Source organism: Caloenas nicobarica, chromosome Z (genome assembly GCF_036013445.1).
Source record: "Caloenas nicobarica isolate bCalNic1 chromosome Z, bCalNic1.hap1, whole genome shotgun sequence".
Lineage (NCBI taxonomy): Eukaryota > Metazoa > Chordata > Aves > Columbiformes > Columbidae > Caloenas > Caloenas nicobarica.
In genome coordinates this window covers 32767696-32784463 of record NC_088284.1, presented here as the reverse complement: position 1 = coordinate 32784463, position 16768 = coordinate 32767696, and the positions used below count along the sequence as shown (strand labels likewise).

General features: G+C 35.7%; 1 protein-coding gene across 7 annotated transcripts in view; it reads left to right on the top strand.

The window, feature by feature from the left end:
- CSNK1G3 (casein kinase 1 gamma 3) overlaps positions 1-16469 on the top strand; it is an 85841-nt gene extending 69372 nt beyond the window's left edge. For 4 of the 7 annotated variants that reach the window (XM_065656104.1, XM_065656098.1, XM_065656100.1 and 1 more), the window contains 3 exons: positions 7404-7510; positions 7873-7896; positions 13926-16469. In XM_065656104.1, coding sequence (XP_065512176.1) covers positions 7404-7510; positions 7873-7896; positions 13926-13980 — 186 coding nt within the window. In that variant the 3' untranslated portion in view covers positions 13981-16469. Of the gene's footprint in view, positions 1-7403; positions 7511-7872; positions 7897-13925 lie in introns of those variants that run through there. The other 3 variants (XM_065656099.1, XM_065656101.1, XM_065656102.1) reach the window with 2 other exon arrangements.
- The last annotated feature ends 299 nt before the right edge of the window (positions 16470-16768 follow it).

Below are 16768 nucleotides of genomic sequence, written 5' to 3'. Positions count from 1 at the left end.
AGTTGGGGAATGACCTGTTAAAGAGCAGTGTAGGGGAAAGGGACCTGGGGGTCCTGGTGGACAGCAGGGTGACCATGAGCCAGCGCTGTGCCCTTGTGGCCAGGAAGGCCAATGGCATCCTGGGGTGTATTAGAAGGGGGGTGGTTAGTAGGTCGAGAGAGGTTCTCCTTCCCTTCTACTCTGCCCTGGTGAGACCACATCTGGAATATTGTGTCCTGTTCTGGGCCCCTCAGTTCAAGAAGGACAGGGAACTGCTGGAGAGAGTCCAGCGCAGAGCCATGAAGATGATGGAGCGGAGCATCTCCCTTGTGACAAAAGGCTGAGGGAGTTGGGTGTCTTTAGCTTGGAGGAGACTGAGGTGTGACCTCATTAATGTTTATAGATATGTAAAGGGTGAGTGTCACGACGATGGAGCCAGCCTCTTCTCGGTGACAACCAATGATAAGACAAGGGGCAATGGGTACAAACTGGAACAGAGGAGGTTCCACTTAAATATGAGAAGAAACTTCTTCGCAGTGCGGGTGACTGAGCACTGGAACAGGCTGCCCAGGCAGGTTGTGGAGTCTCCTTCTCTGGAGACATTCAAAACCTGCCTGGACACAGTCCTGTGCAACCTAATCTAAGTGTTCCTGCTCCGGCAGAGGGATTGGACTAGATGATCTTTTGAGGTCCCTTCCAATGCCTAACATTCTGTGATTCATGAATGCCAGATGCAAAGTCGATATGGGATTTTGAGCTTTTGGTCTGAAATGAAAATAATTTGTATCTCTAAAGGGTTATCTGGGGAAAAAAAATTTGTTTTGTCTGCTGCATTTTTGATTTTGACAATCTAAGTTACATGTATTTCTTCTGAAGTTTTGGTTTGAAAAAAATTTGTCAATGTCTGAAGAAAGAATGAGAAGTCAAGAGTAAAGAAAACAATGCTGTAGCCTCACCAGTGTGAAAATTCTGTATCTTAAATGCCTTGAAACACAACTCAAATGTAACATCCTCTAAATTTTATTGCTTTAGAAATTACTGTCAAGTGTCATGTAAGAAAAGCTAGTAGATGATAATTCTCTGGGTGTACCAAAAGTACAAAAATTATTTTGAGCTTCACAATAATAAAATTTTAAAAAACTTTACATGTATATTTAACTCGAATTGCAGTAGTTCTCTCAGTAGCATCAGTTTTAAAGGTAGTCATCTTTTGAGAACATCGGGGTAATGTGGAATCAAAATTGGATTTGAAATTGTATCTTCCCATATTATTACATTTGTTTTTTATTTTTATCTTTTTTTTAGATTAGAAAAGTGTGTATTTAACTTTTAAAATTCCACTTGGTAGAACTTTCAAATTGTATATCAGAACACTCTTCTGGCAATTGTAGCAGTTAAGAAACCTCTTGTTCTTTCTCAAGTAAAATGTAATAATCACAAGAGATGTTATTCCACTGTAATGTTAATATATGTTCAATGCCCTTTGGGGGTGGAGAGAACATTTTCTAGGAAATACTGGTAGTATTGCTTTCTGTTAATATTAACGATCTTTCTTTTTTCCTCGAAGGATGTGGGTATTCGGAGTTCAGATCACTTAGATCAGTTGAGGCTGAGGAGTTGCCATGTAAAAAGAGCAGCATGGCAAATTATAGCCATTTGGTCTTTGTCTTTGAAGATCGAGTGTTGTGCACAAGAGTATTTTCAAGCCAGCTTGAGTTTTTAATGTGATCATGCTTCCTCATTAAATGCCCTTGACTGTTGTCAAATACCCCTTTGTTGTAGTGACACTAACTGAATCATGCTATTGAGCTGGACGATTAGCTAGCTAGTTTAGCTAGATTTCTAATTGCACTGAAGAAGGCTAGTTCTAAGAGTGCCACGTATAATTGTTCAAAGGAAAATTGAGTCTAAGGTATGAAATTAAAGTCTGTTTATTTTTTTGTGTGACATTAGTGAGTCGTTGCTCATCTTTGAGATCAGTTTTATGCTGAATTATGTGTTTTTCTGGAAGATATGAAAATCTGGCAGATAATTTTATTTTCAAGTGACAATGGAATGTTTCATAGGTCACTGCTGCTACTCATCTGTAATACTACTGCTGGTGTCATCTTTGAGATCCTTTTGTAGAAGATTATTAAATTGTGTTAGTGATACTTCACTGTGACATTAAATTCAAGTGAACTGAATGTATGTGTGTTTATGTATGTTAGTACATATTTTTTATGCTCTTATTAACCATGTTGAAGTGGGAAACATTCAGGTTCTAAATGTTTTGTTCATTAACAGTGATCATTCTAGTTTTGTACTACTTTAATTTATCCCAGACTCTATAGACCTATGTTAAATATGTATTAATGTGCTCAATGTCTAATTTTACTTTGTAGCATCAGCTCATGTTTAAAGTTCAAATACTGTTAGCAAATTGAGTTGTAAAGGGAAGACCTACAGAAATAGCTCACATCTCTTCTTCCTCTTATCTCTATTTAGAATAAGATAAAAATGCTGTAGTGTGGCAGTCTTTCTAGTTTGTGTAGCCTTATTAATGAGAGCACCTTGTACCTCCCAGTATTTCATTCAGCAACTTCCCGTGTCTTTAGTTTATAAGCTTGCCTCAGTTCCCAAAAAAGTCAGCTGTACAACATTGAATTGTTTCCTTCTCTGCATGAACCGCAAACTGCTTTTGCACTCAAAAAGACTGTACTAATCTGTTCATTAGTTTTTTTCTTCACTTGCTAGCTGATCTCTTTCCTCTTATCCTTTCTCTTTCTGTTTTTCCATTTAGAGATTCTTTAAAAGAAGGTTAGATTAAAACATCAGGTTAAAGAGTTCCCGGTGAAGTGTCACAGGTCTTGAAAGATGCTTAGGAACTGTTTGAAGGGTTGGATATTTGATGGAAGTAGTTTTGAGTTGTGAGACACCTCTTCTTCAAGAAGTCAAGATAGCAATGTGTTAGATGTAACAAATCAATTTCCCTAAGCTTTTGTGTATTAAAAAGATAGTGGGTGTGGGGTTTTTTTTGCTGTTTTCTTTTTTTTCTCTTTTTTTTTTTTTAATTATTTTGTCTTAACTGGGAGCTTTTTGAAGATAAAATATAGCACTCTGTAGTATCACTAAGGAATTGCTTAGGCATGACAGCTGGCTTTATTTTTTGAAGAGTGAACAATTCAGTTACTGAGATCGGTGATGAAATCAAGGATTATTGTCTCTGTGTTTTTAAATGTTTTGCAATTCCTTATTGTGATTAGAAGCATGAAAAACAACAAAATCTGTTTTATGAAAGACTTTCTGACTGATATTTGAACATAGCAAGTAAAAGACTAGTTCATATACTAATCCAAAATAAAGCATGGGGCTAGCCTGAAGATTTACCATTTGGGGAACTGGTATTCTGACTTAACTCTGCCTTGTTATATCTGACCCTTATCAAGCTTCATAAGGACATATATCTAAGAAGCTAATCTGTTCCACAATTAATATATCTGATTGTTAGATAGCTGGGTCTAGTGTTTTGTTTGCCTTATGGCATAGGGGGTAGCAAGAAACAGCCAATGTGACACACATGTTTCTTTATATAAACTTTTAAAGAACTGAATAATTCAAAGGAACTAAATTTGAAGGAGGATAAGATCTGTTATCAAAATGTTTAAAATTGGTTTAGATTTTCAGTTTAATGGTTAATCTCTCACTTGTATATAGGTGAGTAGCTTAAGTTAATCTTCAACATTGCAACACTTCTAATGTGAAACTTAGTTTAAAATAGTAGTTTTCAGAGAGCTAATTCTGTGAATATTCATGGAAAAATGTTCATGTTCAGGTAATGAACTTCCAGCATTGTAGGTTATTTTAGCAAGGTACAGAATTTATGGTTGTAAGAACATACAGTTGTAGCCTTACTGATGCTGGAACTGAAGCATTCCTGCCTATCTTTTGTATGCTTTTGAATGATGCTTTATTAGGTTTTTCTTTTTTTTTAAAGGTAAATATTTTACTCTGTTGCAGGTGTATTAATTCTTGGTTCTTCATCTTACTGAGACTGTTCCTAGAGCTCTTTTCAGCAGTAGTAGAATAGAGTGAAACTCAGGGCGTTTGTGATTCCAGACAAGGATGACTGAAACTGGGTTTTTTTAACTACCAATACCCTTTGGTTCACTTATGCTTTCAGAGATCACAACTCTTTCAGAAAGATGAACGCCGTTTTCTTCCCATCTCAACTAAGCCATGCAACAGCTAGTTGTACTTGGTCGTGTTTGTGTATTTGTTGGGTATACCTGGTGTATGCGTATGGGAAAGACTGAGGTCTCTTTCTCCTTGATGTCTCTCTTTGATAGAGATCAACCGGAGTGAGGAAGGACAGACTTCTGCTATCTGGTGTGAAGGTTTCCACAAAGTTTGTGTCAAAGTTTCATAGAGAAAACAGCATTCTTAAATTAATAAAAAAATACCTTAGGACAAATGCTGTCTTGAAAGGAAAGATTTCCTCTTTTGTAAGCATATAAATGTATTGGGGAACACTGAAATAAGCTTTACTCTTTCTTACCATATGGCAGTGCACTGACCCAAGCAGAAGACTGTTATTGCTCCTTTAAAGTTGAGGTCAGCTTAGATTAGTATGACTTTAACTAGCTGTGATTTTAAAACAAAACCTGTCATTGTTTTTTGGTTTTGAGTTGCTTATATGTTGCACATATTCTTTTAACAATTGCCAGAAGAGGTTCCAAAGAGGCCAGAAGAGAGTTGTTGACGAAAACTGATAAGAACCATCCATGAATCTTGAACCAGAGTAACAAGCCTTTTTTTGCCTGCCTCTCCAAAATAAACTTCCTCTAATCAGGATAGAATGACAGACTATAAAAACATGCTTAGATACAGTTTTGTTCCTGTTGAACTTCTTATTCATCAGAAAGGAAAGATGGATTTTCTCAACCAATTGTTGAAAAAGAATGTTCATACCTAGTTTATAATGTAGGAAGGAGTGTTAGTTACCTGCTTTCATGTTTTCCAGTTCAAATGAAGAATGTGTAAATGCTTGAGTTTGATCCCTTTTTTTGAATCTTCTCCAAGAAGGTAGAGGTGAATGATTGAATAGGCACTTCTGGGAAGGAAGTGTGAAGGAGAATGCCATGTGAAAGCTCCATAGATGCTAGAGTTGGGGAATGTGTTTAATATTTGAGTAAAAATCATAGATGTTTTAATTTGCTTTTTGTAGGAAAAGAGAAGAAAAGGAGTTCTTGCAAATACCTATGCAAATTGTCATCTGTTCTTTAAAACAATCAGGAATGCTAAGGTATATGGGTTCTGGATGCTTCCCATCCAATAGGGGACGTGTACCTGTTGTGTTGTTTCTTGATGAACGCTATCCTTCAGAAGACTGAAGACAAGGCTTCTGTTTCTTATCAACTGTTCTTACTAAAATTTGAGAAGAGGTCCGAGGATCTCATTGGAGAAGTTCATTTTAAGTCTAGATAATGGAGCAGAAATCTGGAATGATTAGGACTGCACGCAAGGTTGACCACAATCTTAATTGGATGGCATTGCTGTATATGTATTAGTGCAGGCTGTCGTTGTGATTAGTTTTGTAGTTATGATTCAGATCCTTTGGATCCAAAATGCATTTGGTAGACAAGTTGAGCAAATTTTTTTACCCTTACATTTTCATGGATGATCCTGTCTTATTTAGCAAGTACTTCCCATGCAAACACCATATGTTTCTGCTCTGCTTATCACTGTTACAACTGGATATTTCACAAAAAAGAAAGAAGTTATCTGCACAGTAAGATGCCTGGTGAGATGGTTGGGATCATACTCTTTCCCCTTACTTGTAAATATGGACAATGGTGTCAACAAATATTAAGATACTTGTAAAAAAAAATCTGCTCTCCCAGCATGTTCAGTTTAAGATGCCTGACCCACCATCTTATGATCTGTTGTAGTACAATTCCTACCTGTTTCTGTCACTGAATGTTTAGTGCTTCTGCCATCTCCAATGATATGAAACTAAGCTTAAGCCACCTGTGTGAAACTCCAGTGACCTACCTGTCATCACAGAAATAAAGTCCGATTTCCCAAAATTCCTGTAGTTATATTGACCAACATTTAAGTAATTTGATTAGTGTAATCTCAGAGATATTTCCTTTTTTTTTGCTATTGGGCTGCACAGTTTTCTGGCAGTGGCTCCTATTTTAGTGAAACTCGAAAAAAGAAGACAACTCAGCCTGAAATAGGCATATGGCACAGAAAATGGCTTAGGTTCCCCAGATTTCTGAAGCTATGTTCTTAGTTACAATAGGAACCGCAAGCAAGCCTTAGTAGGCAAGGCTATTAGCTCTGGTTATAAACAGATGAGACATAACTGCTACATTAAGAGGAGAGCTTGGAAGGGTGAGGGGGATAGTAACATGATGATGATTAATTTCCTTCTCTCTGCTTTCTTCTACCTTACTCTCTGACCTTCAGGCTTGTAAGAATCTTGAACTATGGACTACTGTTGGTCCACATTCCTGTAGCTGATTATGTTTTACAGATGTTTTCTGCCGGTTCTTACATTATTTGGGCAGAACGATACTTTTGTTCAGTGTTGTTTGGCCAAGCATTTGCTGCTAGTCTGTAGCTAGTAGACCTCTTTATATTTTAAAGGTTTGGTTACCAGTGTCAGCTGCCCTGACCAGATATGCACTTGTCTTTATCCAGTTAACCATCTTCTTGGCCAATTCTGGGAGGTGAATAAGGGAGAGGCCTCTGGAGTAGCTCCATTTGTCATGCAGGAAAGCTGACAGGAACTGAGAGAGAAAATGTTGGGTTCCATTTGGTTTAAGGTCAGAACAAACATTCCCAGAGAACCAGAGCTGTCCTGGTGGCTCGAGAATTTATAAAGGAATTTGAGAGTAAGTTAATGGGAATGAAGATTAATGTTTGGGTTTTTTTGACAGCACTAAGTGTTCTTGTGTTCCAAGAGTGAAAACAAAACACCATCTACACTCTTACATTTAGAAAATGTTTTGGTTTCCCCCTCTTCTGGTGAGTACTCTGAGATCAACTGAATCGGGCCACTAAGGAGCTTAAATACACTAAAGAAGTAGAGATAGGGTAAGACTGATGGAATTGATATTGAGAAAGTGGTTAGTGCCTTCGCTTAAGGCTCTTCAGAGCCGTGAGGAAGATCAGCAAACCTGATTGATGGAATTGCTTTGCTTAGTCCACTCACTTTGAGTCTGTCACATAGATGTCAGTTCCACTAGTAGATATGAAAGTAAAGTTGCAGGAGTGCAGGAGTGTGGCAATGAAACCTGGAAATATACTATTATTGGAATAAAAAGAATTATGGAATTAACTAAAAGTACTGTTTTTTGAAGATGTATTATAACTTTGGGAATTGACAAATGTATGTCTGGCACTAGCATAATTTCAGATATTTCTGGTGATTTCAGGTAGTAAGCTCAACAAATGGAGAACTGAACACAGATGACCCAACTGCAGGCCGTTCAAATGCACCTATCACAGCTCCTGCAGAAGTAGAAGTAATGGATGAAACTAAGTATGTCCATATTTTTATATTCTTTGGATCTTGTGTGCTCAGCTACTTCAAAATTCTTGTATAGCTATTAAAAAACATTGCCTAAACTGAATAGCCATTGGTAAGGGGCAAAACTATAGTGCTATATGTAATTTTGGCTTTAAATAATAGACTTTCTGTAGCTTGTGCTTTTTAGGCTAGGCCCTCAATAACGTATCTCTCTACACTAGAAAAGTGGATGCATTTTTGATATTTCAACTGATTTTGAAATATTTATTTTAAGATTGTATTCTGACTGCCGAAAATTACATATGAAAAATGTAAAATTCTTCCTCTGTGTTGTATTCTGATTCTCTTTTTTCCCTTACTTTCTTTCTGTATAGCTGCCAGAAAGTATTGAACATGTGGTGAGTTCTATAGCACAGGCAGAAATAGCCCCAGGGGTTTTGTTCTTCTTATTTAGTTTAAAACTAATTTCAGAGAACTTCAATAAGTCAATTTGGAAATCACAAAACATGTTTTAATATTGTGAAACAACTGCTTTTACAAACAGCCACCTTCAGGGGCTATTTTACCTGCTTCACTCTTGCTTGCTTTTAAGTTGTGTAGTCTGTGGTGTACTTTATTTAAACCTTTTAAATGAGTAGTAGAATATTTTTCCTTATCCGCTATCCTGTTTTAGAAGGGGGATCATTCTTTTCAGATGTTATAGCATTCAGCTAGTGTTTTAACATCTAGAAAGTAACTCAACTTATATGAACAAGTAATAAATGCTACCAAATGTTTGAACTTTGCCCGTTATCTCTCTAAACATTATTTCCCAGATGATTAGTCTTTGACAACCTGCTAACTAATTACTAAAACATGACTTCAGGGTTCTGTAAAGTTACAGTGTAATTAAAGGGGAAAATATTAAGGTCTGTTAATGTGTGATGGACAACTATTGTATATATATTTGAGTAGTAAAGTCAGATTTGCAAAATAGTATTGAAAAATATTCTTGATAGCTAAAGGCGGTATAACTTTTGACATGTTTTCTTTTATAGTTTTGCTTAGAATAGAATTTTACAAGGGTATGGATCTCATTTATCATCAAACAGGGGCATGCAAGTATGAAGGATACATAAGTAGCAGAAAAATCCAGTAAGCATTCTTTAATAGCAGTAAGTTTTGTAGGGCCCTTTTTCCTAACTTTTAGATAAGGGGCAATTTCTCAAAGTACAATTTTTAGTGATTGTTCTGCAAACTCTTGTTTTCATGTGTAAGATTTATGTGCATGTGTAGTTAAAAATTGTGAATAGAAGTGTCTGTTGTGCCACACCTGTGAGTTAGCTTTGTGTGAGCACTGAGAAGACCAGTTCTTTATCTGCCATCTTTGCAGATTACTCTATTTTTTTTTTTCTGGTTTTTCTATAATTCTGTTTTCTAAAACATATATTTAAAACAAAAAAAAAACAGACCCCAAAGAGCAAGGATGTTGAGAGGCTGCACATAGAGAAATTCCCTATCCCCTCCCTTTTGGAGATGTGCATTCATAACCTTCCTTGTGCCCGGTTTCTGTACACAGAGGAAAAGATTAAATATTTTAAGTCTTGAGTAGTGCTTAGCACAATTAAACCGATGGTTACTTCTCTACAGAAAGTAAGAGAATTCTCAGAAGCCAAGATGCTGCAGCTACTTTAAAAGTGTAGACGTCTGTTTCCTCTGTGTGAATAATTGATGGACAAATATGCCATCCGTCACCTTTTTGGCTTTCTCTTTGCTGGTTTTGTTTCAGACAAAATATCTAGTCTCAATATACTACACTTTAGGTTAACCTTATTTTTCAATATGAAACAGACAAATTAGTTTTCCAGTAGTGTCTATTTGAACTGCAGATTCCACATTTGCTATTTTGGGGGAGTGGAAGTTGTTCTATATTTTGGCAGTAATTAAAGCAACACCCTCACACCCACACCCCCTCCCCCACATTGCTATCAGACATCAGTGTATAAGTATACATCTTTTCTCAGTAACAATACTTTAGAAGTTTTAAGTAATCCAAAGGTATTGTGGGACACTTAAACATCCATTTATAGATTTTTATACTGCTGAACAGTGTAAGGAAATGCAAGGATCAGTATCTTTCATGTCTGTGATATAGACCTTTTTGGTTATAAGGAGACGACATTTTACTGAAAGACTCTCACTTTATGCCTCTTCCATAATCTTTTTTCCATCTGACAATATGAACAAACTCAGTGTCTCTTGCTGGTATCTTAATGTTTGTAACATTTCCTCATACTCTGAGGACACAAACTGGAATATTTTTTAGAAACATGTCATTCTTTGTTCTAGATGTTTGCATAGTTTTAGCAGCTTAGCATGACTATATCTTCATTTAAAAGACTGAAGAGAGGGTGCCCTATCATGTGTGGTTTTAACTATGAACACAAATATTGTTTACCTGAATATTAGATCTTCTGTTACCATTTCAGTGGGATGCTGTAAATCAGAAAGTAGAAGGGTTTTTTTCAGTAAGCATTGCATTATTTTGGGACATACATCCAACATTTCCATTGTTTCTTATATGTTTATGTACTCACATGCAATATATATGCTTAAATCTTATGCCTTGCCATTGTCATGCTCTTCAGGTGTTGCTGTGCAGCAAGCACGACTTAGCAGTGGGTGTTTGGGTTTTGGAGTTTGGGGTGTTTGGGTTTTGTTGGTTTGGTTTTTTTGGTTGGTTTTTTTTTTTGGTTTGTTCATGTGGTTTGTTTGTTTTGTTTTTTGCTTTTTTAGAAAAAAAGCTTTCAGCCCTATTTCAGTTGTTACTGGAGTTGTAAAACAGGGAGAAAACTAGCCTGATCACTGTTCTGCCCTGGAACTTGTACATCTTATCTTGTATGGGTGGTCTTCGAGTTATCACTGAGCAATTAGTCTTTCTTTTGTTAACTCTTTGCTAGCCATCAGAACAGTTGCGTCTATGAAGCATGTGTAATTTGGGTAATTAAAAGGCTCTGCCCTGGGATGACAGAGGAGGACAAACAGGAAAAGATATGATCTTTCCTTTTTGCATCTTGCATTCTTTTTGCCTCTTTACTGCAGGATTATTACAGGTGTTTAAAGTGCTGCCACATGCTAGATGGCAAATATAAAACCACAGCTATCTAAACACAAATGAGAGCTGATGTTGCTTTAGCATGTTGTGCCAAGGGACTGCTCAAGTGTTAGAGGGAAGGGTATTTAACAGAAAAAAGATATGATAATGTTTTAAGAAGGACAAGAAGTGTTCGTAACCATAATATGGAGATTGCTACCATAGATGATATCTCAAAGGTCACTTTGGATTGTACAGGCAAAGTAAGTTGTTTCTCGAGTTTCAAAAACTGGTATTATACTGCCTGCTAGAGAAATGTTTTATACCTACAGAGAAAGAGGTTAGCAGTCATTAAATGCTTTCTTTAGGAAAGGAACTTTTTTCTTTTTAGAATCGGAAATTTTAAAAGTGCATCTATTCATATGCATTTTGTGTGAGTATTGATTAACATGATAAATTCATGGTTTAATACTCATTAATAATACCATTATCTGTAGCTTTAAATACGGCTTAAAGCAATGTAATATACATAGAAAAGTGATAATGACACCCTCTAGTGACAGTATTCTTAAGAACATGTCTGCGTTTCTTTTATGCTCTCCGAGAGATCATGCACTATGGATCCCTAATTTCAGAGTTACATTTCTTTCATAAAACTTATTATCAGCAATGTAGTCTGACCTGTCTTATTCCCATGTAAATGTACATGTATTTTAAAATGACGTATATTTATTTGGCCTTGGAAGGTTTGCAGGTCTAGCACTCCCAGGCTGATAAATATACATTTCAGTAAGTTTCCAAGCCAGTTTTGTGCTTTACAATGTTCTGCATAACTTGCATTCCTTTAGCATTTTTTAGATTTATTTTATGTTAGTAAGGGATTTATTTTCCCACACCAAATAAGTCTTCAGCACTTAGTGAAATTCTCTGATCTAGAATGCATTTGATTAGTTCTTATAATAATAAACCCCCCTCACAAACATACATGCAAAACCAAAACCAAACAAAAAAACCCCACAAACAACAAACAATAACAGGAGCAAAAAACAGCTGTTAATAGAAATTATATTCTTTGTAAGAGTATTATGCGAACTCCAGGAAACCAGAGCATTAAAAAAGCAGTGCTTTATGTTGATTAAAAATAGAATTCTTGAATTCTGCATTGCATGATGTCCTTCTTATCTGGTTGACAGAGAAGTAGCAAACTTAATAGGCTGTGGAGAAGGAATAAAGGACAATATAAGATTTGTAGCAAGGATGGCTTAACATTTTCTGGAAAGGAAAGCAAGGAAACCTAGAGTGTTCTTGAATTAGAAGTGTGATCTACTGTTCTTTGAGACGTGCTCCATATAAGCAAAATGTGGTTAAACAGTGAAAAGTTAAAATTCTGTATTGTTTTTCTAGAATATAAATTGTCTGAGAGAGTTTGATCTTCCTACAGTTACTTATGTAACTTGTGTTCTGTATATATTGAAATTATCAATTGAGAAAAAATTTTTCTGTAAGATTTCTTTTAGGCTTCCTAATCTGAAACAAGCACAAAAACGATTTACCATCACAGTCTAGGGTAGGATTTTGTCATTTACAGTATCATAGGATATGATACTGTACTGATTTCACAATGAAAGGGAACGGTTTTTTTAATATTATGTTTGTTGTATATACATATATAAAATCCTTGGGAAAAGACTGGAGTGAAAGAAGGATTAAACTAAATTGGACTCCATACATCTGCATATAAATTCAAAGCTTAAGTGATAATGGGTGTTAGTGGTTGTAGACAGATGCTAATAAAAAGGGTTAGTAGTTATAGGAGAATTCCGGTTGCAGTTGATGGCTACTAGCCTTCAAAAACAATTATGTCTCATTTAGAAGTACTTTGAAGTTCATAAATACAGTATCTTTCTGCTATCTGTAAAAATAATTATCTATGTAGTTTCCCCTATTGAATTTTAATTTTGGACTTTCTCTCTATCAATAACCAATGTTTTTTTCTACTAAAAGTTATGTAACTCTCAGAGCAGCCCTGGTCTGCCTCTGCCCACTGCTACTTTTTCAGTGACTGAGCAACAGGGTGCCCTTGGATATTTTGATAAGGTAACTTCCGTCTCCCCCTACGTTGGATGTTGTTCTGATCTCCTATAGAACCTTATTTTTAGACCCTTATTCTCCCTGTTTTTCAAATGCTTTCCTCATTTCCCATATGCCAAACTAAATCAACAGGATGTTTGGTGAACTTAAGGACTTACTGATAGGTTATTGATACAGTACACTTAGGTTTTCACTTGTGTTGCATTGATTTAAGAAAGACTCTTGAGTATATAGCATTGCAAGTGAGAATTCAGTAGCCAGACTGCAGAACTCCATGGGGCAAGCTCTGTTAAGGTACACAGCCTGCATGTTCACTTTTGATTGCAAACTGTGAAAACTTTAAGTGCAAGATGTATTTTAAAAGTTGCTGTTCAGGAGCTGGGAGTTGCTTCAAATAAGGCTAACATTACATGCAAATGAAAAACTTTTCTTTGTGTATTTGTTGCTTTCCTTTTTAGTTTATTTTCAAAAATTCTTCCTGGACTTCTGCAGTCCTTCTCTGTATTGTCTGTCTCTAACTCCCTCCAGTTCTTTTTCCTTTTGTATTGTTTTTGCAGTTACTTTCGGATTGTCTGTGTTTGCTAGGTGATATTTGCAGTATTTGTCAATTTTAGTTTCCTTTGCAATAAAAGAGAAGAGAGGATGTCAGTACACTTAAAACTGTGATTTCCACCCCCCCCACCCCCCCCCCCCCCCAGTAGTAATATCATCAGAGTGGTGAACCTGAACATTATATTGTTCATTAATTCTTCTAAAATATTTTTGGGGAATATCATTGGGGAAGGTTTTTCCAAGTTCTGGTTAACAAAGGAAGCTTGGTTTGTTTTCTTGTGTTAGCAACAGTAGTGTCTTAAGTATGCAGTTCAGGTGACACCATCTTAAGCTCAAGCTTCTATTTGGCATATTACCAGTTAATGTGAAAGAGTACTCAGGTAATGGAACATTCCTTATTCTTACAAATACATTTTTAAGTCAGCCTGTAATGCCTATGCTTTTAATACCCTCACACAATACTCTACTTGATAGCTATTTTTATTGTAGCTTTTTCAATTTAGTAATTTTTTTTTTTAAAGTGAAATGTGGCAAAAATACCTATTTCAGTTTCTCTCTCTAATAAATCAATCAACTGCAATAGAGCTTAATGTATTTGTTATGGTGCTGGATATACTTGAACTACATACTTCAAGTGAAACAAATACAGTAAACAGAGTTTAGTTTTGTGTTTTCTTTTTATATCATATGTAATTGATGTCATACCTGCAGGTGCTGCTGTTTTTTCAAGCGGAGGAAAAGGAAAACCATTCAGCGCCACAAGTGACTAGAACCAAGCAGAACATGGGAAATTGCTTATTTGTTCAACTGCTGTCTTCTGATCCTTAAAAAAAAAGAACCTCCATATGTTTTCCAAGGACTCCCTTAGAAACGATGTCATGCCTGTGTGCTTTGATTTGGTCCTCCTTCATCCATCTTTTGTTTCTTCTATTCGTCTATTCTGAAAGCTTTAAGGTTTTGTCAAATATGAGTACTTCTTTGACCACCAACCAATGGACCAAGGAAATAGTACAAATGAAGAGTATCTTCAGCAAAACTAAGCTTGAAAAGTACTTCTTCTGTCCTAGGAAGGACTAGCAGTGTCTTAGCTGAAGACAGATACCATATATCTGTTGTTTGAGTTCATGGCAGCATATCAAAAGCACTTTTCTTCAGAAATGCAGAAGAAAAATACAGATGTACAACCATATAGAAAAATAATCTTTAAGTTTTCTTTTCTGACACGCGCTTTTTTTTTTTTACTTTTTTTTCCCCACCATGTTACTGGTGATACTGTAGTCAAATTGTATCAGCGTTAAACCCTGTCTGTGATCCTGTGGTACAGTCACTGTCTAGAGATACTGCAGATGCTGATTTAACTGGCAGTTGTCTAAATGTTGGTGATACTAATGAACAGAAAGTATTGCCAGTAGCTTCTAGGTTTGAAAACCTGCTTTTATTACACCTACAATGGAATTGCCGTACACTAGAAATGACAAGACTGTTTGTATTATACAAAGAATACAGAAGTTCGTATAATTTGAGTTGTGCTTCCAGTGATGTTAGTAAGAAATACCTTCGAAAGAGATCTACGGAGGAATTATAAAAGGAGGAATAAATGTGAATCTGGTTACAGTGGAATCAGTATTAAAGCCTATATATTCACTAAGGTAACTGATGGTTGACATCTTTAACTTGAAAATATGGATGTGCCATGTAATGTTCAAGATCTATTTGTAATTGTTTTACTCTTTAATTTAGAAAGCAAATGCAATGGAAGTGAATTAGTCTTTTTCCTTCTCTGCATACTAGTCCATAGCACCTAAAGTTTCCTGAAATTTCTTTTCTTGGAAATTTCTTGTCTTTCAGTGTAACGTCACTACTATAGTAGGTTAGGAAGGAAGTGTCGGGTACTTCCCCACAGTCCAATGAAGTGCCTGCAATATGAACAAACCAGCAGTTCTGTAGACAAGGCAGCCCACTTCATATTTTCTTCAGAAAATATATGCTTCTTTAAAGCCGTAGTGACGGAAGTATGCTTTTCTCATGTTTAGCTGCCAGTTATTGAAGAAGGGTTGTGAAAAATAGAAGTGACTAGACAGATTTGTTGACCAAAACTCAGATTATATCAATTTTTTATAGTTCTTCTAGAGGTAATTAGCATTTTTTTTTCCCTATCCACATATGCCTTTTGGCATACTTATTTATTTTTAATGTGTTTTGTGGTAGCATTTAAAATGTATGTTAAGATAAATGCACACCTTTGAATTCATTACTACATTTACAAGGATTTGAACTGTATTTCATAATTTATTTTTCCTTAACAGCCCAAAGTATATTTTATTGTTTGGATTATATGCTCATATGTATACTTTGATATTTGTCACGATTACTGTTCATGACCTTAAGTTTTAGTTTTAAAACACCTGAACTTGGCCTACAAAAACATACTGTATAACAGGTAATAAGTTTCCACTCCACCAGTTTGTGTTATTGATTATCTTAAACCCATGAAGTTACCTCTTTGCTTTTATTTGAACTGAAAAGGTAGGTTACTTGACCATTCTCATATGAAAACACGTCCTTCCTTGTAGTACTTGACCAAATTAGTTGCTTCATAGGATTTTTAAGTACATGTGGTATGTGTATTTCTCACACACCTGATTAGTTTTATTCTCAGAGGTTTTTGACCTGTACAGTGTTTGTATAATCTGAACTCTATACACATAACAAGAAAGTGTGTATATTATGGACTTAAAATATTTGAATATGTAAGTTGTTTGTTTGCTGAAATGACCAGTATCTAGGGACTTGCTTTTCAGCAATATTTTTAAGTGCTTGATTTAAATGCTGAAGAAAATTTCTTCTAGCAAAGCGGTCAGTACTAATGCGGCTATGTTCAGGTTGTATCATTATGATTTGCATTTATTTTTTTAATTTCCTGACTAAACTAATGAAGTCAGCATTGGCTGGATGTCTAAAAAATGAAGTACATCCTAATTTAAATGTAAGACAAAAAAAATAAAGATAGTTTTTTAAAACTTGCCTTTTTCCACCTTTGCTACAGTCTTGGATGAAATAATGGGAGCTGTCATTTTAAGAATTGCTGAACAGTTTCAATCTTCTTGGACAGCAAGGAATTTGGAAACATGTTACTCAAAATGCTACCTCAACATTGCAGTTATGTTTGCTTAGTTAACAGGTGTTATTGCTATATGCTTTAATATACCTAATGATAACAATAGAGTGAAGAGACTTGAATGCATGTGTTTGTAACTAAGAAGTCTACTCAGGGTCTCCGTGGATTGAAATCTATGCTATCTGTGCTACCTAGAATAAAAGCTGCTACAGATACTGTGACATATGCAATAAATGTGTCTTTAATTTTGCCAGGTAGGTATCTAAAAAAGGAAGACTCGTAGTTAGTTCTTCAGTTCCAACCTTTTATTTAGTGGAGATGATTGTTCCTAGCTGTAAAGCATTTGATATGATATAAAAAAGGGCATATTTATTTGAAAGCAATGTTTATAGGCAAAATTGGTTGCTAGACTCCTAGTTAAGAATGCTGGCACTTT